The 23,462-nt window shown below is 37.2% G+C and overlaps 1 protein-coding gene across 1 annotated transcript in view; it reads right to left on the bottom strand.

Annotated features, from left to right (window-relative positions):
- The window catches only part of LOC138148888 (large ribosomal subunit protein uL23-like), a 53,759-nt gene extending 34,005 nt beyond the window's left edge, over positions 1-19,754 (bottom strand). Inside the window, exon 1 of the mRNA XM_069071780.1 lies at positions 19,386-19,754. Coding sequence (XP_068927881.1) covers positions 19,386-19,754 — 369 coding nt within the window. The remainder of the gene's footprint in view (positions 1-19,385) is intronic.
- Positions 19,755-23,462: the final 3,708 nt, after the last annotated feature.

Below are 23,462 nucleotides of genomic sequence, written 5' to 3'. Positions count from 1 at the left end.
AGGTTTGGGCATTCCTCCTGCCACAGGCTCCATGTGACCACATTCAGCCTATTAGGGGGCAAAGTATATTTTGAAATCAAGGAAGGTTCTCAGAGTCACTTAAGCCTATCAAAGGGCCAAGGGGCAGGGAAGATCTTAAATTCCCATTCCCATAACACTGACCTTGGAAGACTTAGTGACTCAGGGCAGTTGTCTTAATTGTATTCTGTTAATTGCCATTTGACATTATCTCTGTGTAATTATCAGAAGTGATGAGAAAGAACCATTCATGCTAGGATGGGGCACAAGCACATGAATGATTTCCTCCTAATTTTGTAATGAGAAATAGTACATTTGTTTGTCAAACCATTATCTGATTAAAAAGCATTGTGTTACTCTGCATATTGATGCCTGTTGTGGGGAATTGTAACTGAAAAAATTAGATGGCCTATTGTCCTAGAATAAAAGTTTTGTTTGGGGAGAGGAAATAAGAAAAAAAAGAAAATATTTGTTACCTGAAGCTAGAGTTTCAACATACCAAGCAGACTGGTTAAACACTATTGTATCTACTGTGTATCATGTTCTTCTAAAACATTAAAGAAAATCTACAGGTATAGGAGCTCACAGTACCTTCTGCCGGGTTTTTGCTATTGGAAGATTCTCAGCACCTAGGAAACAAAATCACTGAATTATTCAATAGAACCTCAGGCAGATCTTGCTTCTGCACTGAATTTATGGACCATTTTAAAAGTTTCCCTCTGCCCATCTATGTATTTGCTTGATTATAGGCTCTACTTAGTAAAGAAAACAACTGCACACATCTACCTTCTACTGAGTACATGGCAAAGAAATTGTCCATATTTTTTTAAGTGAATTGGCATCTTTAATGGTACCTGTGAGAAGTGCTTGGGATAAGTGTCAGCAGTTTTACAATAATTGCCCCCTGTCAGGATCTATAACTGGCCTGTGGAAAAAAAAGTTTCTCTGGGCTGCAATTTGACATGCAAGGTCTCAGTCAGAAGAAATGAGAAAGAGGTATGTATTTTGAAATTTTAAATGAACACTTTTTATGCTGGTGTGATAATTACATCATCCTCTGCTACCTGCCTATCTTCCCCTGAAAATTATTATGATTCTAACTCATTTCCACATGTCTAAACTCTTTTGTGTGGATATTGCCAAAACCAAAAGAAATGGCAACTACTAATGATCTGTTCCATTGGGGTGGTAAAAAAAAACCCACAAAACAAAAAAAAAAAACAAAAAAGAAATGAACCTAGTAGCCAGTCTTCTGGTATTAACCTTAAAGTCTCTTTTAAATTTGGCAAGGTGAACATGTGATGTCATTGATCATAAATGTAGAGGCTAGTGTAGACTTTAAGGATGTACCTCTTCCTATTTCATTGCGCTGAATTCTTCTACGTTAATGGCCCTAGTTCATAAAATAATCTACCAAATGATATTTCTTGAGCTCATCCTATCTATCCTCCATCACAAGAGATCTCCAAGCAAAAAGTATATGTTGAATATATTGTAAAAAAAAAAGTTTTAAGCTATGGTTTGGTCTAGACGACCAATGAGGACCCTTCCAATTCTGAGATGCTCTGGTTTGCAAAGATATTCTACTAGGTGCTCCTGGGAATACAAAGAAGCATAAGACAGAATACCTGTTTTTGAGGAGCTTAAAATGTAGTTGAGGAGGTAGAATAGGATGGATTACAGATAAATAAGGTGGCCAGTAAGTGCTATAAACATTTTTGGTGGGGCCTGGGAGGAGCATTAAAACATTTTCCCTGGTATTATCTCCTGGAATCCTGTTAATATCAACTCTCTGGGAGTATTCAGAGTTTCTCAGGTTTATGGAAGAAAAGAGAACTGAGCAAAATAGTTTCCAAAATTTCTGTTCACAAATGAGTTAGTTATTTTTAATTAATTACTATTTAAATACCATTTAAGAACCTACAATGTATTATATGCTACACATGATTAAGTGATAAGTTAGATGTTCAGTTTAAATATGCAATAGTGATTCATTTACTCCAAAAAGGGAAATCAAACTCCAATCAATTCTCAAATGTGATTGTTTTTGTCCTTTGTTCTCAGAGGACCAAAGTAATGTCATTATGTTGGAGTCAAGGTAAATTGTGTCCGACTATGGCTGATCAGACCAACATGAGCTTGGAAGGTTTTACACAAATGGTCTAGATGAACATTTGCAATGGAGAACATCTCTAGATTTGTGCATCTCAACTTTTTTTTGAGCTACTGCAATTCTGTTTTGTTCATGGAACACAGTGCCTTCTTTGATGTGGGCACACCATGCTGGGCAGTCCTTTGCCAGGGTCTCCCATGTCTCACAACTGATTACAAAATTCTTCAGAGAGACCTCGAGAGTATCCTTGCATCACTTCTTCTGACCACTGCATGAGGTCCTTTCTCAAGCTAAACTGCCAAGCATTCAAACTACTACAGAGAGTAATTCTCAAATATTTTTTGATGGTGTCTCATGTGATCATAGCATGGGGAAAGCAAAAGACATGGGAAATGTAAGTCTAAGTTATTGGAAGAGATTAAAAAAAATATCCAAAGGGGATAGATATGCATAAAGTATATACTGGTTGGTTGTACTCAACCTCTGACACATACTTAACTCATGATCTATGTAAGCCTCTGTTAGAAATTATACAATCAAATGTATATGTGTTTCAAACAAAATGAGATAATTTTTCATATTTTTCATTCTATTTGACTTTTCTTTTTGATGCTATCAGACACCCTTCATATGGGACATTCTCTCCAAACTTGGCTTCCATAATGCTACTCTTTCTTGCTTTCCCTCTTACCTGTCTTACCATTCATTCTTAGTCTCCTTTGCTAAATCATCAATGTCTTCCCTCCTAAGTGTTTTGCACCTCTCCTTGACCCTCTTCTCTTCATCTTTATACTCTTTCGTAATCTGATCAGATCCCATGGGTTCAATTATCTCCACAATTCAGATGATTCCCCAAATGACCCCTAATATTTCTCCTAGATTCAAGTCCCACACTAAAATGGCCTGGTAAATATCTTCATCCAGTGTCCTACATGCATCTCAAAGTCAACATGTCCAATGGAGAATTATTATTATGTTTCCCCAAATACATCTCCCCACCCCCTTTGAACTTTTCTATTCCTGTTGAGGAAAACACCATCTATCTGGTCATACAAGTTCACAACATTGCAGCTCCATGTATCTTGCACACCTTCTTTTCTTATTTATGATAACTTCATATTGATCTCTGCGTTTAGTATCTAGTACCTTCCCTCTCTCATCCATCCTCCACACAATTGCCAATTTGATGTTTCGAAAAAAAAAAATAACCAGATAGATTTATTAGCTGTCTATGACTTCTAGGACAAAATATAAAATCCCTATCCTGGCATTTAAAATCCACAGCAATCTGGTTTCAATATACTTTTTCATTATTATTTAATATTATTCCCCATCCCCCTGTTTGTAATAATAATGACAATAATAACAGTTGGCATTTATATAGTACTTTAAAGTTCACAAAACTCTTCAAAAATATCTCATTTTACCCTCAAAAAAAATCCTGGGAGGAAGGTGCTATTATTATCCCCATTGTACAGATGAGGAAATTGTGTCAGAAAGATCCAGCCACTAGCCAAGAGTCACATTGTTGGAGGATGGATTTGACCTTGGTTCTTCATGACTCCAGGACCCACACTCTACCCACTGTGCCATCTAGCTCTTCCCTGAAATTGAAATTCCAACTGTCCTCACATCTTATTACGATAAGTCCTGGCTTTCTTCATAGTCCAACTCAGATGCTACCTCATACATAGGACCTTTTCCTAGTCTCCCTTTCCCCATGTCTTAGTGCTCTCTCTTGAAATTATAGAAATTGATTTTTTTGTTTACATGTTGGAACCCCTCGTTAACAATATAAGCTCAAATCTAGGCACTTTCATTTTTGTCTTTGCATCCTCATGGCTTAGCATCATTCCTTGCACATGGTAGATACTTTTATACAAGTGGTAGGAGTTCAGAGAAGAAAGATAAGTGTGAACTAGAATGATTAGAGAATATTTTACTAGAAAAATCCAACTTGATATACAAATATGAAGGATGGGTAGGATTATGATGAGCAGAAAGCAGGAGGATGACATTCTGGAGGAAGAGAGGACAGGGTATGAGAAGGTATGAAGTTGTGTTAAGGTAATAGTTAAGAGACTAAACACATAGTCCTTGGTTTCAGCTTATGTTGCCATTACATGAAACTTTGGTGATAGGGGTTTTGGTAGAGAAATAACTTTGGGTTATTAAACATAAAGATGATAAACCAGTGATCAAAAAGACATTTTTCTAAGAAGCACATTGTCCCTTCAGTTTGGTAGGTAAATGCCACATACTTTCTGAAATTAAGGAAAGTTGAAATATCTCTATCTTGAAGTAGGGAAAAACATTCATATAGAATTTGATTAAGAACCATTTTTGAAGTGTCCATAGGGATAAAGGGTTGGAAAATGGAGATTGGGATTGTAGAAAAAGGGCATACAAAGTGTCAGTTACTAAACAATGAAAAAAATTAAGCCCTTGATTAAGTTCTACCAAAATGATATGAAACCAAAAAAAAAAGGCCTAACAATCTGCTTCTTAAAAAGTCTCTGAATATAATTAGTGTTCTAAATTTCTTGGGGCAATCATGCTTTGTTTGAACATGTTGTTAATATACAGTGATTTACTTTTCTTCATTTTAGTGGTTTTAAAACTGTTGAAGTAACAGATGAAAATAAAGACCCCTAAAACATGTGAAATCCATGCTTGCATATATAAAATCACCAAAAAACCTTTTCGTTACCTCTCCCATTAATAGTAGTTGCTATTGTTAATATCTCCATGAGCTAAACAAGTTGTAAAGGCTGAAATGTCTAATTTTCATGAGGGGCTATCAAAGTTCCTTCTGACATTCTAGAAACAGGAGAAAAATACAAATAAGCTGAGTTTACTTTAAGGCAGATCTTGAGGGAAGTGAAAATAGAGTAAAATAAATAGTGTAGGTCTGTGCCTATAGACCATAAATGTTTATATTTCCTTCATTTTTGTTTAAATTTAGTTGATATATTCCTGCTATCAAAACACCCTGTAAGAATGAAGATTGGCAACTCATTTCTAAATTACGGGTTTAGAAGGCTGGGAGCCTTGAGACTTCTTTAGAATTCCTTTAGAATTTAGACATTCCTTTAGAATGGCTATAGTCACATATCCAATAGGTGTCAGAGGCAGCACTTGTACCCAGTCTTTTCTGACTCCAAAATTATCTGCTGTCTATCCATTATGCAAATCTGTTTCTGTGTACCACACACACACACATATGTGTATACTTGTTTATATATAAATGTATATATGTGTGTATATGTTTATCTATGTATATACAGACATACATATTTTAGTTGTATCAGATTCTTTGTGATGCTATTTGGGATTGGCTTGGTAAAGATAGTGAAATAGTTTTCGATTTCTTTCTTCAGCTCATTTTGCAGATGAGGAAACTGAGACAGACAGGGTTAAGAGACTTGCCCAGGGTCACACAACTAGTAAGTGTCTCAGGCTTAATTTGAACTGAGGAAGACAAGCCTTCCTGACTCCAGACTCACCACTCTATCTACTGTACCACCTAGCCATGCGTGTGTGTGTGTGTGTGTGTGTTTGTATAAACATGAAACTGTCTCTCTCTCTCTTCTCTGTGTATGTGTGTGTAAAGCTTTCCCAAAGAATGCTACTGTGAACAGCTTTTAAGGTTCTGATTACATAGTATAGTGAACACTCTATTCAATAACAAATCCGAGGGGCGGCCAGGTAGCACAGCGAGTAAGAGCACTGGCTCCAGTGTCAGGATGACCTGGAGATCGAATCCCAAGCTCAGACACTTAGCACCCACCCAGAAACACCTGGCCGTGTAACCTTGAGCAACTTACTTAAACCCAATTGCTTAAAAAAAATTAACAAAACCAAGTAAAACATTTACAGTAAATCAAGGTACAGAATTCACAATGTTACAACTTGTCATAGATAATCCAAATGCAGCATTCACAACAACTTATCACAGAAAATGGCCACATAGTTTTCACCACAGTGGTCAAAAAGTTTTGCACAAAGTACATTCATTTAGTCAATCAATCATTCAATCATCTCAATCATTCAATCATCCTTAAGGAGGTTTGCCTCCTTAAGGGACACAACATACAATAGTCAAAGTTCTCCACTCATGGGGCACTCTAAGTTGACTCAATCAGTCACTTATTCAGTCACTTATTCACTATTCAATCATCAGAAAATATACAAGCCCTCCACCCCTAGGTCACTAGTAAATTATAATTTCTCAGTCAGTACACAGTATCCAAGTGAAGTCTTCTTTCAGCTTGACTCAGGGTGGTCTCTCAGATTCCCAGGATCCCCTTCCATGGTCTCAGATCCTACTTGGATTCACCAAGCTGTCACCTGGGTTCAAAGACAGAAAGCTCCCAGGTCCTTGTTTGTCTCTCCAAGAACTTCCTGTTCCAAGCTGAAGCTCACAGAGTCCACCTTAAATCCTTCACAGTCTCTGTTCCTGGGAAGTCAAGGCTTAAGAAAGCCACAACAGGTTCATGCAAAACACAAGCATCACAGGCATGCTTTCTCAGTCTTTGGCAGCTCTGGCAGGCCCTGGAAATCCTCAGCAGCCTCAACAGCTCCAACTGGCCCTCAGCTCTGACTGGTCATTGGAAATCTTCAGTAGCTCTGGCTGGCCCTCTGACTCAGCAGAAGTTTCAGCTGGTTTGAGAATCAAAATCACTTCATCCAGGTTCTCCAAATAAAAATCGTTCTCTCTGGCAGTGTGGGGGGGGGGGTGGTCTTTCCTCTTCAGCCTCCTGGGTGGCAGCAGCTTCTGCCTCCACAAAGCTTGCTCCAGGAAGATCTGACTTTCCCAGCCAGGGTCTTTCCTTACATACAGTATTGCTCCTCCCTATTCAGCCCCTTCCTTGTAACATCAGCAAGAGGAGATCACACCTTCTGTTTCTTTAACAGAGGCTTGATTAATTACTAAGTGCAAAGTACCTGTTATCTTTGCCAATACAAAGGGATCAAATGACATTACTATTACTCTCTATCTCTGTCTCTCTCTCTGTCTGTCTCTCTCTAAAAAGTGGGGTTGAATCCCATACACATCCCGTACACATCAGCAGTGGGACCATTTAATTTTTTTGTGAATCTCTTTTCCCATTGGTAAAATGGGTATAATAATAATAATTGAAGTATCTATTTCAAAAGATTGTATTAACTAAGTTAACAGCATACGTAAAATATTTTGACATTTATGTAATGCTCTAAGTTTTGCAGATATTAATGAATATGGACACAGTGATGAATCAGAAAAGTAGAATGGGGAAAGGTTCTTTATGGAGTAAAGACAATGTAATGAGATCTGTGAAGCACATCCAATAATTATCATCACAGGACCATACATGATAATTTGGATAGAACTCCCAACCAAAGGGTAGACACCAAGCAATATACATACATACATATATATATATATACATGCATATACATATATATATATACATATATACATGTATATACATATATACCCATAAATACACACACAAACATGGGAGGGGAAGGGAAGGAGAGAGAATATTATTCATCATGACCATCTACTAAAGCATACAGAGATTACATCATCCACTACATACAAACAAAATAAATATACTTTTTGAGTGCTTATTATGGCAAGACAATATAGCTATATACCAAACCACTTCTACCTATAGCCTGGACCCTATCTCTTCTTACCTCCACTGGGACTCCCTCATTATATTAACATGTTTTTTTTATTGTTTTTAGTGCACTGCCTTGCTCATACCAGGCACTCAATAAATGAAAGATGAGTCCTAACATTCAAGCAAATAGCCAATATGTTGAGTGTCTAATTGTAATGCCATGCACAAGCAGCTTTCCAGAAGAATGCTACTGTGAACAGCTTTTAAGGTTCTGATTACATAGTATAGTGAACACTCTATTTATTCCATAACAAATCAGAGGAAAACATTCATTGTAAATCAAGGTACAGCATTCACAATCTTACAACTTATCACAGAAAATCACAATATAGTATTCACAACAGTATATCATTGAAATGGCCACATAGTTTTCACCAAAGTGGTCACAATATGACCCATTTCTTCTCTTGCTAATAATGTTGCTTTCTAACTACAGGCAGATAGGAATAGCAGCAATATGGTCCGATTCTTATTTTCAATAAAGGTCAGAATTACAGTGAAAGAAATATTTCCCTGAAAAATGTTACTTCAGTCTACAAAAATTATGGAGGAAAATTCAAGTAATAACCAAAACTAAATGAAATTTAATGTTAAGAGTGGTGATTTCCAAAACAGAGGTCCTGTATACTGGAGGGATGTGATAGAATCCCAAAAGAGTAGCCAACTGGAGAGTGGGAAGATGGGCCAAATTCTACCTTTCCCAAGTCATGTGGCCTTTCTCCAACACAAGCCCAGATAATCTTCAGTCATTGTATCCCAATACCCCTTCACTCTACTCCCCTGCCTGAGGACCTCCATGATAGTAAAGCTCCCTGTCCCTCACTTTCTGTTTCCAGAATTATAGTCATAGCCAGTGTAACAATTACCTAATCATGACCCAAGTGCCCAGTAGCCATGAAGGCAAAGTCACTCCTAGCTACCAGCATACCTCCACCCTCCACCCCATTTGCCAGATCACTGCTTCAAGTGTCTTTTAGCAGACTCTGAGCTCCTGGGTAATGACCAGTGACTAAGAACTCCACTCCCCTCCCACCCAACACCCCACTGGCCCTTTCTTTTCCAGTGTAACAATGTGATTCTCATAGGGTGATGTAGTCATAAGTGTGCTGTGATGTGCTTCACAGATCTCATTACATTGTCTTTACTCCACAAACTAATTGTTTCAGGTGAAGATTTCTGTTAAGAGCCCCACTATCCTTATGGTATAAACCTGGATTCAAAAATACTTTATTGTCTCTCACATATTAAGTCAGATGCTAAATCTTGTCAATTCTACCTCCACATCTTGCAAACCCATCTCTACTCTACCAACATAGCCAACACTCTCATTCAGACCCTTATCATCTATTGGCCTGGTCTCCCCACATCAAACCTCTCCTCACTCTAAGCTATCCTCCACACACGTGCCAAATTGATATTCTTAATGCATAAGTTTGACTATTTCACTCTTGACCCAACAAACTCCAATGGTACACCGGAATAAAATATTATTTGTTCTTCATCTCACCATTTTTGATGTCTCTTGTATAAGTTTTGTATTGTATTTAATAATTGGTATGATTGCATATGGATGAGAGCCTGTATGATAAATAATGCATGTTGTATTGAGAATTGTCTCTGCTTCCTTGTAAGTTTTCTTTTGTCCTCTGCTGTGCACTTTTTTACTTTGTTTTTCCCCCTCTCCCCACACCCCAGAAGGCTACAATAAAGCTTAGATATGTTTTTCTATAGCTATGGACATAGACATGGACATATACATACATACATATAGACATATATAGACATACACTTTCCCAAACAAACTCTACTCCTGATCTTTGTTTCTATGTTTGTGCTTATCTCTTATTTCCTATCCCTCCCACTTCCTCTACTTCACTTCTACCCAGTAGCTTACCCTCCAATTACTTACCTATTCCCCTCCAAGGGTCCTGCCCCTATCCTTCCATTCTAATATATCTAAAGACTCTCCTATGTCCCCCTTTTACCTATTCCTTCCCCCTCCCCTATAAAGATTCTTCCCTTGTCCTCTCCCCCCTCTCTATGTCCCTACCATTTTAATTCTTCTGAATTTAGAAGACTTTTATACTCTTCTGAATATATATGTATTGTTCCCTCTTAGAACCCATTCCCAATGGAAGTAGGTTACCAGAACTACCAGTCCTCCTTCCCTATCAAATTTTTCTGTATTAATTCTTCCTCTTGTACCTCATTTGTATAAAATAATTACTATTTTTAACTGTTCCTAAATGGTTTTATTTTTAAATTCATATTATACTCAGGTTCACCCTAATCTTTCTTGTGAGCTACCCAATTATTAATAAGAATATTAGACATACATTTTACATGTATAAAAAGTAAATAGTCTGTCCTCATGAATCCCTTATAATCAGTCTTTAATATGTGCCTTATATTTCTCTTGGTTATTGTATGGCAAATCTTCTATTAAGTTCAGAATTTTTTTAAAGTCTTGAAAGTCTGGGATTTTATCAAATAAGCATTTTTTTTCCATTCAGAATAACACTTAACTTTGCAGGGCATGATATTTTTGGCTGGAGCCCAAGGTTTTTTGCTCCTCGATATGTTGTGTTCCAAGACCTATAGTAGTCCTTTAATGTCTTTGCTGCTAGGTCCTTAAATATTGAAATATTTAAAAATTTAAAATATTTCTATTTGTGGTACCATTGTATTTAAATTGTTTCAATTTTGATACTTTTAATATTTTATCCTTGAGATGGGGGTTTCTGAATTTGACTATAATATTCCTATGAGTTTTCTTCATAGGACATTTTTTAAGGGTTGATCAATGATTTTTTTTTCTATTTCTAATTTCTCCCATTGTTCTAATGCTTCAGGACAATTTTCTTTAATTATTTCTTGTTTTATTGTATCAAGATTCTTTTTTTTTTGGTTGTAACTTTCAGTTAATTTGATTATTTTTTATATTTTCTCTTTTTTACCTATTTTCCAAATCTGTTGTTTTTTCTTATAAGATGTTTGACTTTTTCTTCTTTTTTTTTCATTATTCATAATTTGTTTAATTATTTCTTGGTCTCTTATAATTTCATTGAGTTCACTTTGCCCAATTCTATTTTTTTTTTACTTTTTAAAAATTTATTTACCATTAGTTTACAACATTCAGTTCCATAAGTTTTTGAATTCCAAATTTCTCCTCCCCCCCACCATGATGGCATGCAATCCAATACAGGTTCTATATATACCTTTACATTAAATATTAGTCAAGTTGTAAAGAAGAATTATAGCCAATACAATGAATAACATGGAAGAAGAAACAAAACAAAACAAAATGAAAAAGAGAGAAAGCAAGTAGTTTGCTTCAATCTACATTCAGATTTGGTAATTCTTTCTCTGGATGTGGATAGCCTTTTCCATCATGAGTCCTTTGGAGTTGTCTTATAATCTTGCATTACTGAGAGGAGCCAAGTCTCTCAAAGTCAGTCATGACAGATACAATGTGTCTATAATTGTGTACAATGTTCTCCTGGTACTGCTCCCCTCACTCACCATCAGTTTACATAAGTCTCTCTAGGTTATTATGAAGTCCATTTGCTCCTCATTTCTAGGAGTTTTCTTTTTGGGATCTTTTTCAGGAGGTGATCGGTGGATTCTTTCAACCTCTATTTTGCCCTCTGGTACTAAAACATCAGGGCAGTTTTCTTTGAGAACTTCCTGGAGGATGATTTCCAGGCTCTTACTTTGATCATGGCTTTCAGGTAGTCCAATAATTTTTAAATGATCTCTCCTGGATCTATTTTCCAGGTCAGTGGTTTTTCCCATGAGATATTTCACATTGTCTTCTATTCTTTCATTTGTTTGGATCTGTTTAACAGCATCTTGATTTCTCATAAAGTCATTAGCTTCCATTTGCTCCAATCTAATTCTGAAGCAATGATTCTCCTCATTGAGCTTTTGAGATTCTTTTTCCATCTGGCAAATTCGGCTTTTTAAGGCATTCTTCTCCTCATTGCCTTTTTGAGCCTCCTTTGCCATTTGAGTCAGTCTGTTTTTTACGGTGTTATTTTCCTCAGGCAGGCTGTTGACTCTCATTTCATAATGTTCTTGCATCATTCTCATTTCTCTTCCCAATTTTTCCTCCACTTCTCTTATCTGCTTCTTAAGGTCCTCTATGGCCTGTAACCAGCTTGTATTTTCCTTTGAAGCTTTTGGTGCAGGAGTTCTGATTTCACTGTTTGTTTTCCTCCTGTTCCATGCTTTGATCCTTTTTGTCCCCAAAATAGGAGTGTAGTGTTAGAATCTTCTGTCTGCTTTGTTTCCTTTGCCTGCTCATTTTGCCCCTCAATTACTTGACTTTTGGGCTTTTTGCCACAGTAGGACTCTGCCACCAGAAAGGGGAGCTTTCATCCCAAATGCTGGGGTTTTCTCAGAGGCCGGAGGTATTAGATGGGTGCCCTCTCTGAGGTCTCCACATGCTCTGGCAAGCTGGACATACACCACAGGACCACCACCCTAGACTGCAATCCAGATGCAAGCAGTTTAAAGCAAGAGCGATTACCCCTCAGACTGGTGCTTGGTTCCCCCTACACTCTGCAGGCCAGAAGCTGAAGCTGCCACGTGTCACTGGCTGGCTGTGCCGGTGTCTCAGCGGCTTCTCACCCTGAGGGTAAAAGCCACACACTCCCACTTACTGGTCCCAAAGTCCAGACTTCACTGGCCTCTCACTTTGTCCTTCTCATCTATGTGTTGATAAATCTGGAAAGGGCCACAGCTGCTGCTGATCTGGAGTCCCTCTGGCCAGCGGCTGGCCAGGCCTGCCCTGGGCCTAAAGCCTCAGGATGGGGCTGGGCTCAGCAACCAGAGGGCTGTGCTGGATTCCCGCTGGTCTGCCAGGCTGTCCTCAGCAGGAGGTTAGCTTCTCTATTTCATTTTGTGGGTTCTGCAGCTCCAAAGTTTGTTTAAAGTCCCCTTTTTACATGGATTGGGGAAGGTGGAAGCCAGAGCTGCAGGAAGGTCATGCTTCTACTCCGCCATCTTGGCTCTGCCCCCCTGCTCTTCATTTCTTATAGCACAATAGAATACCATTACATTCATATACCACAACTTGTTTAGCCATTCCCCAATTGATGGGCATCACTTTGATTTCCCAATTCTTGGTCACCACAAGCAGAGTTGCTATAAATAATTTTGTACATATACCGTGTTTCCCCGATAATAAGACACTGTCTTATTAATTTTTTGGAAAGAAAAACACCAGAGGGCTTATTTTCAGGGGAGGGTTTATGTTGTCCTGCCTCAGCTCTCCTCCACAGCACTGCTCTCAATGGCGCCAGCAAGCAAATCACTGGGGAAGAACAGGATGACGCGCTCACTGCTGCAGCTCTGATTGGATGCAACTCAGAGCACGGCATGCGTTTCACCCGGGGGGGTGGGGGGGGACGGTGAATACAGAGGGTACCGTAATGTAGCGTGTAGCACAGGGGATCACCTTCACTACAGTAGCAATCTCAATAGGGCTTATTTTCGGGGGAGGGCTTATTTTCAGGATAGGTCTTATTATCGGGGAAACACGGTAGGTCCTTTTCCCATTTGTATTATCTCTTTGGGATATAGCCCCAGAAGTTGTATTGCTGGGTCAAAAGGTATAAACATTTTTATAGCCCTTTGGGCATAGTTCCAAATTGCTCTCCAGAATGGTTGGATCAGAACACAACTCCAACAATGCATTAGTGTTCCAATTTTCCCACATCTCAGACACCATTTATCATTTTCCTGTTTTGTCTTGTTAACCAATATGACCAGTGAGATGTGGTACCCAAGAGTTGTTTTGATTTGCATTTCTCTGATCAATAGTGATGTAGAGAATTTTTTCATATGCTTATAGATATCTTTAATTTCTTCCTCTTAAAGCTGCCTGTTCATGTCCTTTGACCATTTATCAATTGGGGAATCACCTGTATTCATTTGATGCAGTTCTCTGTATGTTTAAAAATGAGAACTTTATCAGAGACACTGGTGTAAAAATTCTTTCCCAATTTTCCACTTCACTCCTAATCTTGGTAACATTGGCTTTGTTTGTATGAAATCCTTTCAGTTTAATGTAATCAAAATTACCCCTTTTGCATTTTTTAATACTCTCTATCTCTCATTTGGTCATAAATTCTTCCCTTCTCCATAAATCTGACAGGTAAACTATTTCTTGCTCTCCCACATTGCTTACAGCATCAGCCTTTATGTCTAAATCATGAACCCAGTTAGACTTGATTTTGGTATACAGTATAAAATATTGGAATATACCTAGTTTCTGCCATTCTATTTTACAGTTTTCCCAAGTTTTATGTCAAATAGTGATTTCTTATCCCAGAAGCTGGAGTCTTTGTGTTCATCAAACAGTAGATTATCATAGTCACTATTCCACTGATCTACCACTCTGTTCCTCGAGTAGTTTTGATAATTGCTGCTTTATAATACAGTTTAAAAATCTGGTATGGCTAAATCACCTCCCCTAGCATTTCTTTTCATTAATTGCCTTGATATTCTGGACCTTTTGTTATTCCAGAAATTTTTTTACTATTTTTCTAGCTCTATAAAATAATTTTTGGTAGTTTGATTGGTATGGCACTAAATACATAAATTAATTTAAGTAAAATTGTCATTTTTATTGTATTAGCTCAAAAGCAACTGATGTTTATCTAATCATTTAGATCTGACTTTATTTGTTTGAAAAGTATTGTGTAATTGTGTTCATAAAGTTCCTAGGTTTGTTTTGTCAGGTAGACTCTCAAATATTTTAAATTTGTCTACAGTAACTTTAAATGGAATTTCTCTTTCTATTTCTTGCTATTGGGCTTCATTAAAAATATATAGGAATGCCGAGGATTTATGTGGGTTTATTTTACATCCTGCAACTTTGCTAAAGTTTATTATTTCAAGTAGTTTTTTTTACTTGATTCTCTAGGATTCTCTAAGTATATTATCCTATCATCTGCAATGAGTGATAGCTTAGACTCTTCTTTGCCTATTCAAATTGCTTCAATTTTTTTTTCTTCTCTTATTGCTATAGCTAACATTTCTAGTACCAAATTGAATAAGAGGGATGATAGTGGACATCCTTGTTGACCCCTGATCTTATTGGAGCTGCATCTAGCTTATCCCTATTACATATAATACTTGCTGATGGTTTTAGGTAGATGCTACTTATTATTTTAAGGAAGATGTCATTTATTCCTATGCTTTCTAGTCTTTTTAAGAGGAATGTTTGTTGCATTTTGTCAAAAGCTTTTTCTACATCTATTGAGATAATCATATGGTTTCTACTAGGTTTGTTGTTGATATGATTGATTATACTGACAGTTTTCCTAATATTAAACCAGAATTGCATTCCTGAAAAAATCCTACCTGATCAAACTGTGTTATTCTTATGATTAGTTGCTGTAATCTTTTTGCTAATATTTGATTTAAAAATTTTGCATCTTTATTCATTAGGGAAATTGTTCTATAATTTTCTTTCTCTGTTTTGGTTCTTCACAATTTAGGTATCAGGACCATATTTGTATCATAAAAAGAATTTGGTAGGACTCCTTCTCCAACTTTTGACCACCACTTCCCTTAATATTCCCTCCATAACAGTCCCCCTCCTTTTACCTACCCTTTTCCCTTGCTACTTCTTCCCTTCCTTCTAACCACACCCTCCCTTTTCTTTCCCCTTTCCCCACCTACTGCCTGTAGGGCATGTTAAATTTTAATACTTAACAAAGTATGTTATTCCCTCCTTGAACCAAATGCAATGAGAGTAAATCTGAAACAATGCTCTTCTCTCTTCCTTTTTTTCCTCTACTATAACAAATTTGTGGTTATACACAAAACTTCACATTAAATTTTTATAGTAAACTGAGTATTTTATTCCCTTCTTGAACCAAAACCAATGAGAGTAAAACTCATACAATGCTCATCTCTCCCCCTTCCTTCCCTCTACTATAATGTTTTTGTGCCTTTTCATATGATGTAATTTACCCTTTTCTGCCTCCTGCTTTCCTCTTCTTTCATCACAATCAATTTGTATCACTTAATTAGGTTTTATTTATCATCACATCAGTTAATTTCTATTCATACCCTCTATCTTTGTATATCCATTTAAAGTGTCATAATAATTATAAAATTCTCAAGATTAACAGGCATCATCTTCCCATATAAGGATGTAAACAGTTTGCTCTTATGGAATAAAAAGTTTTGTTTCTGTGTGTGTGTGCGCGCGCACGGGTGTGTGTTTATCTTTTCCCTGTTTACCTTTTTATGTCTCTCTTGAGTACTGTATTTGAAAATCAAATTTTCCATTGAGCTCTGGCCTTTTCATCAAGAAGGTCTGGAAGTCCCTTATTTCACTGAATTACCATTTCCTTGCTGGAAAGATTATGCTCAATTTAGCTGAGTAGTTGATCCTTGGTTGTAGTTGAAGCTCCTTTTCCTTATGATATATCATATTCCATTCCCTCTTATCTTTTAATGTAGAAGCTTCAAGGTCCTGTGTGATCCTGACTGTAGTTCTGCAATATTTGAATTTTTTTTTCTGGTTACTTGCATTATTTTCTCCTTGACCCAATAAATCTAGAATTTGGCTACAATATTCCTTGGCATTTTCAATTCGGGATCTCTTTCAGGAGATGAACAGTGGGTTCTTTCAATGACAAATTTACCTCTGGTTCTAGGACCTGGGGCAGTTTTCCTTGATGATTTCTTGGAAGATACTGTCCAGTTTCTTTCTTTTTTTTTCATCATGGCTTTCTAATAGACCAATAATTCTTAGATTCTCTCTCCTGGATCTATTTTCCAGGTCAGTTGTTTTTCCAAAGAAATATTTTACATTTCTATTTGTTCATTTTTTTAGATTCTGTTTAAGTGATTCTTGATGTGTAATAGAGTCATTCCCTTCAACTTGTCTAATTCTAATTTTTAATGAATTGCTTTCCTCAATTAGTTTTTGAACCTCCTCCATTTGATAAGATTTTACTTTCAGGGATTTATTTTCTCCAATTAAGTTTGGACCTCCTTCTCCATTTGACTAATTGTACTTTTTAAGGAATTGTTCTCTTTAGTGAAATTTATTTTCCATTTTGTCAATTGTATTTTTAAAATAATTTGTCAAGGGGTGGCCAGGTAACACAACGAGTAAGAGTACCAGCCCCAGTGTTGGGATGACCTGGGGATTGAATCCAGGCTCAGACACTTAGCACCACACCCAGAAACACCTGGCCGTGTAACCTTGAGCAAGTTACTTAACCCCAATTGCTTAAAAATAAAATAATTGGTCAGTTTTTCTTGACCTCTCTAATTTGGCTTTTAGAATCCTTCTTGAGCTCTTCCAAGAAGGCTTTTTGGACTTCAGACAAGTTCATATTCACTTCTGAGGCTTCAGATGTGGGTGTAGTTTTAATGCTAACCTCTTCTGAATGTGAATCTTGCTCTTCCCTTTCACCATAGTAGTATTCTAAAGTCTTTGTTTTTCTAATTTGTTTTTTTCTATTGTAATTGCCTATTTCCTGGCTTTTAAAGTGGACCTCTGCTTTGGGGGCACAGAGGTCTCTGACCCATGCTTTTTATGCTGGGAGTTAGGAGCCTGGTTATTGGCTTTGTGTTCTGTGGCCTCTGAGTGCCTAGACTGAGAACCAGGTCAGCACTTTCGGCATTTCCCTGGTGTTACACTGAAGCTCACAGCATGAAGTGTTGGGGAGGAGTGGTCTGGCCAATTCAGGTTTCTGCCTCTGGGCCCCTGGACCAGAGCTCAGGCAAGCTCAGCAACTGGTGGCCAGTGTGACACTGGTATCTGTTGATTCCCCTGGTTATATGACGGCACACCTAGGTTTCTTATTTTAGTGCCCAGTCACTCCACCCCTGGGGGGTCAGGATCTCCCACTGGTCAGCTGAGATAGGGCTTGTTAGAATTCCTTCTGTCCTGCACTTCAGCCTCAGTACAGCCACAACCACACCTTTCCTCTAGGTCTCCCAAGCCCTATTCCCAAGCTCATTCCACTATTTTAGGATTTTACACTGGGGCAATATTCTCTGGTTTCTTCAAGGTCAAAGTGGGGTGTGGGAATGAAAGCAGCTATGGTTTACTCCACCATCTTGGTTCCTGGAAGTTCATGCAGGTGATTTTTAAACATCTTGACTGTGGCCTGATAGCTCCAGGAATAGCTGCTGCTGCAGCCACAGACCCTGTGCTTGTTTCTTACCCAGCTCCAACAGACCCCTGCCCTGTGGTGAGAGATTTGGGAATAACCCCTGCAGGGGTGAATCAGTTTGTCCAGATTTGCTCCAGCTCTGCTATGGTCACATCTATGCTGGTGCAGCCCACATTCTCCATGGGCAGTACTCCATGCTCCCCCCTGCCTGGCTCAACAAATCTCACCTGAGGATCCTCCATGTTGTTGACCTGGGCTGGAAATCTGCCACACTCTGTTTCCCAGTGGATTCTGCCACTCCAAAACCTGCTAATATTCACTGCTAGAGGTAACTGATGGAATTTATGGGCAAGCTCAGGTAAGTCCAGCTTTCACCTTGCCATCTTGGCTCTGACATCCCCTCCCCATCCTAATTTTCAAGGTATCATTTTCTTCCTTAAGATTCTGGATTTCCTTTTCTATTTGGCTGACTTTCCTTTCATTCCCTGTTTTTGGTGGAGATTATTCTTATTTTCTTTTTTAGTTTTTCCTCCATCTCTGTTATTTGATTTTTGAAGTCTTTTTAAAGATCTTCTATGAATTCTTTTTGGGCAGGTGAGCATTTGATGTTATTCTTTGGGGGTTTCTTTACTTCAATATCCTCCTCTGAAGATGAGCCCCATTCATCTCTGTTCCCATAATAGATTTCTATTAATGGATTTTTTCTCCTTTGCCTGTGTATTTTTTGTGGCAATAATTTAATTTTGTAATTACCTCTAGCCCTGGGGTATGGGGGATGGTGCCTCTTGCCCCAGATCTTCAGTTCTCCCCTCTAGCCTGGAAACAAAGCTAAACCTCCCACTTCCTATAAGTGCCCACAATCAGGGGCTTTCTGCCCCATTGCTTCTACACTCACCAGGTGTCTATTGGTTCCTTCTTGCCCTCACCACTCTTCTCAAGCAGTACTACTGGGTCTAGGGTTCCTTGTCAGCAGAGGTTCGCTCAATCTTCCCAGGCTTTTTCTCCCATGTCCCTTAACTATCCCAAGGGTAAAAGTTCAAGTGGCTAGGGCTGAGGCAGCCTCTCAAACCAACCAACTCTGGGACTTGTACTTGTTGTTTAAGCCTTGCTGCTTGTTGTTAAAATAGAACCTAGCCTGGAGGTGTTTACTCTTTACAGGGATAAAACCTCATCCTAGGATTTTTCTTCTGATATTCTCAAATTGTCCCAGGAAGACCCTGGTTGTGCTACTATTTTTTTTTATCTCCACCCACACTTTGTTCACCCTAAAGTGCTATTTTTTTTTATTCTGGAAAACTTTTTATTGTAGGTGGAATGGGACACAGAAAGTTAGATGATTCCAATTTTGTTGGCAACATCTAAAGCATCATAGTCTGGAGCAAGACAGATATAGGCCTTCTTCTCTCCATCAGGCCAGATCAGTGTGTTGACCTTGACCACGTTGATGTCATACAGCTTCTTTACTTCCTGCTTGATCTGATGCTTGTTGGTCTTGACATCCACAATGAAGACTAGGGTGTTGTTGTCCTCAATCTTCTTCATAGCAGACTCAGTGGCCAAGGGAATCTTAATGATGGCATAGTGATTGAGCATGTTTCTGTGAGGGGCACTCTTCCAAGGGTATTTGGGCTGCCTTCGAAGTCTCAGTGTCTTGGGTCGCCGGAAGGTAGGGGATGTTCGGATCTTCTTATTTTTGTGGCTATGGACACCCTTCAGCACTGCCTTCTTGGCCTTCAAGGCCTTGGACTTGGCTTCTGTCTTGGTGCGGTCAATAGCTTCCTTCTTCGCCTTCAGCGCCATCGTGGGGGAAAAGGCCTAAAGTGCTACTCTTATGTGGGGGGGAAATCTTAAGAGCTTTGAATTTTCTAACCTATACTGCCTTCTTCCCAGAACCCTCTCTGACACTTATTCTTAATTTTTAAAAGTTCCATATATTTTGAAAATGAGGCCACTATCAAAGAATCTTGATGTAAAGATTTTTTTCTTTCTCAGTTACTTGGGATAATAGTTGCAAATTGCTTCACAGATTGTTTGTCATATTCTTTTTACCCTCCTTTCCTTTATAATTTTACCTTCATTTATTGTGTTTGTACAAATACTTTTCAATTTTATTGTCTATGATTCTGTTTCCCTTGGTTATTTATGAATTCTTTCCCATCCATAACTACAAAAAGTAATTTCTTCTTAGCCCTATAATTTTTTTATGATGTCTTTTGTGTTCTTTGTGTGTGACTTTTTAAGTAGACTCCCATATATATTTTTTATTTTTTTTAAGCAATTGGGGTTAAGTAACTTGCTCAAGGTTACATGGCCAGGTGTTTGTGGGTGGGTGTTAAGTGTCTGAGCCCAGATTCGATCCCCAGGTCATCCTGACACTGGGGCCGGTGCTCTTACTCACTGTGCTACCTGGCCACCCCAACTCCGATATAAGTTTTTGCAATATATAAGTATCTAGAATGGAATTTTTCTATCTCTTCATGCTTTATTTCACTGGAGATATATAGAAATATTAAATTTGTCATATTTGTTTAATCTTACTGAAGACATTGATTTTTTTTAAAAAATGTTAAAAATTCTGTTTTCTAAATAAACCATCATATCATCTGCAAAGTAATAATTTTGTTTTCTCTTTATGATTAATCCTTCAATATTTTTTTCTTCTCTTATTCATACACTTAACATTTCAAACATTATAGTAATAATAGTAGTAATGCTAATTGATAACACCATTTTGCCCCCAATTTCATTGGAAAATCCTATAGTATATCTCACTATATAAGATAATGGCTCCTGGTTTTAGGAAGGTATTATTGACTATAACATGGAAAAGTCCATTTATTTCTATGTTTTTTGAGGCTTTGTAAAATTGTAAACTAAAAGACTCAAAGTGTTATCAAAAGTTTTTCCTAAATGTATATGATCATGTCTTCTTCAGAATTCTTGTTATTAATATGCTGTATTAGGTTTATTGATTTTCTAGTATTGAACTAACTCTATAGTCCTGGTATGAAATCAACCTGACCAAGCTGTATAATGTTTTTTGATAGGTTGCTATAATACTTTTGTAAATATTTTGTTTAGATTTTTATGTCAACATTCAAAGAACAATGAATCCCAACATCAGATTTTCTTCCAAAAAATGGGAAAAGAAGGCTTATCACAGTTTTCTTGTATGGTAAAAACTATGGTCTTGAGATTTAAATCAAAGAGAAAAAGAGGGAAAGAGAAATATTAACTCAATGGTATATTTACTTTTTTAAAAGTTCCTTTTTAATTATTCATTTTTATTCACTTTTGTTAATATCTACTTAGATTATCATGATTCACATTTTAGAGTTTGATTTATTTTTAATATTTTGCATGACTAATTCATTGATATTTTAATTCTCTTTTAATTTTTTTCACAGTTGCATGACTAATTCATTCATCTGTTCTTTTGCTCTTTCATTCACAAAGAAAGATAAACTAAGACATGTATATATCCCCCTAATGATTGCTTTGACTGCATCCCTCAAATCTGATATGTTGCCATTTTTCCTGCCTTCTCCCACAACCCAATCATAAGTCCTCTTATTTCCCCTCCTCTCTTCTTCATAATTCACCCTCCAAGATTAGAGTTTATTTTACTTCTGACAAATACTTACACAATCACCCCTTACCTCTTAGTGCCCTCTCTCTACTCTTATTTCCTCATTTATCTTGAGTTTAATATATTTCTCTGCCAAACTCTTTGTGTTATGTGTTTACATATGTATGTTGGGGGGAGGAGGGAGGGGGAGAGAGAGAGAGAGAGAGAGAGAGAGAGAGAGAGAGAGAGAGAACTGAAAAAATTCAAGTGAAGATTGAAGCATATTGGTTTTTAAAAATTTTTTCCTTCTTTTTCTCTTTCTTTTTTATTACAACATGGTAATGTCTTTCATAGTTCACATGAATTTGGGCATCATATTACTTGTTTTTTCAATGGGTGGGAAAGGGGTAGGAGGGGAACTTAGAACTCATATTCAAATTTTTAAAAATGTTAAAATTGTATAAATGAAAACTTTATGTGTGTGTGTGTGTATACACACACAGACACATAATACAAAATAAATGGAACCATTAGACAGTACCTAAGGATTCCTAAAGTATGTATTAACTTAGAAAACCACATAATAACATTATCTGTGTTTTATTGTATTTTTTTTATTTTGGTAAATATTTCCCAATTATGTTTTAATCTGGTTCTCACTGCACTCTGAAATATTGTGGACCACAAGGGGTCCATAGGCTGCATGTTTGATACCTTTGCTCTAGGCAATTCTCTAATACTCTTAGTTAAAAAGAAACTGTTGATCCACATTGGTAAACAAAGGTCCTCCTGCTGCACCCCCTGTCTCACTGAAATTAGAGGTCCAGCCTCTATCTCTATTGAAATAATCACATGATTTGGCATCCATTTGTTTCTAGTATGATTAATTATATTAATGGTATCCCTAATTTTGAACCACACTTGCATCCCTTCTGTAAACCCAACTTGATAATAAAAAATGTGTTCTATATTAAAAGCTTTTGTCTCTTTGCCAAGATTTTATTTGAAATTTTTGAAGCAGTATTCATTTACAATACAGGTTTACAATTTTCCTTCTTTGCTTTATACAACTCTTGTTTAGTTATTAGGAATATATCTGTTTATTTAAAGGCATTTGGTAAACTATTTTCTTAATTCTTAAGAATAATTTGTATAGTGCAGATACTAATTTTAAAAATTCAGTAGAGTTATCCTTTAAATCCAACTGGAAGAAGGTGTGATTTTTTTTCTCCTTTTAAAAAGTTTCTTTATAGCTTGTTCAATTTCCTTTTCTGAGTTTGGATTGTTTAAGAGTTCTTCTGGTGTTTAATTAGTTTGGGAAATTTATGTATATGTGTTGATCAATTCTTTTTCCTATATACTTTTTCTCCCTCTCATGATACTTCCTTTCCCTTTTCCTCCTCTGTTTTTGACAAAGCCTTATTTATCTCCCTTGCTGATTCACTTTCTTCTTCCCATTCCCTAAGAGTGATAGTTTCACATCACACGGGTCTTCTCTTCTTTATTATACTCTCCTTTGATGATCTTATAGATTCATGGATTCAACTATATGTTTTATGTAAATGACTTATAAATCAATATATCCAATCCTGATGCCTTCTTTTTATGCCAGTTCTGCATCTCAATAGCCTCCTGTTCACTGTCAACTCAGTATTCTACCAGCACTTCAAACTCAATGTTTCTGAATGCCCTGCAAAACCAAACCCAACCTGTCCTACCTATTGACTTCCTTACTTTTTGCTTTCCTTAAAACATTATTTATGTCTTTTGCTTCTATATTACATACATTTTAAAATATGTCCTTCCCCTTCCTTCTTCTTGAAATCATTCCTTGTAAGAAAGACTAATAAAAAGAAGAGAAATAAAACCACTCAGCAAATCTAACCAACACATTAAGAGCTTGATGGCATATTCAATGTTGCATGCTCATGGTTCCCTAC

This window comes from Petaurus breviceps, unplaced genomic scaffold (genome assembly GCF_028583685.1).
Source record: "Petaurus breviceps papuanus isolate PSGF00001 unplaced genomic scaffold, PetGlider_PUasm1.0 90842, whole genome shotgun sequence".
NCBI classification, from domain to species: Eukaryota; Metazoa; Chordata; class Mammalia; order Diprotodontia; family Petauridae; genus Petaurus; species Petaurus breviceps.
The sequence above is the reverse complement of the archived record's forward strand: the minus strand, read 5'-3'. Positions and strand labels throughout refer to the sequence as shown.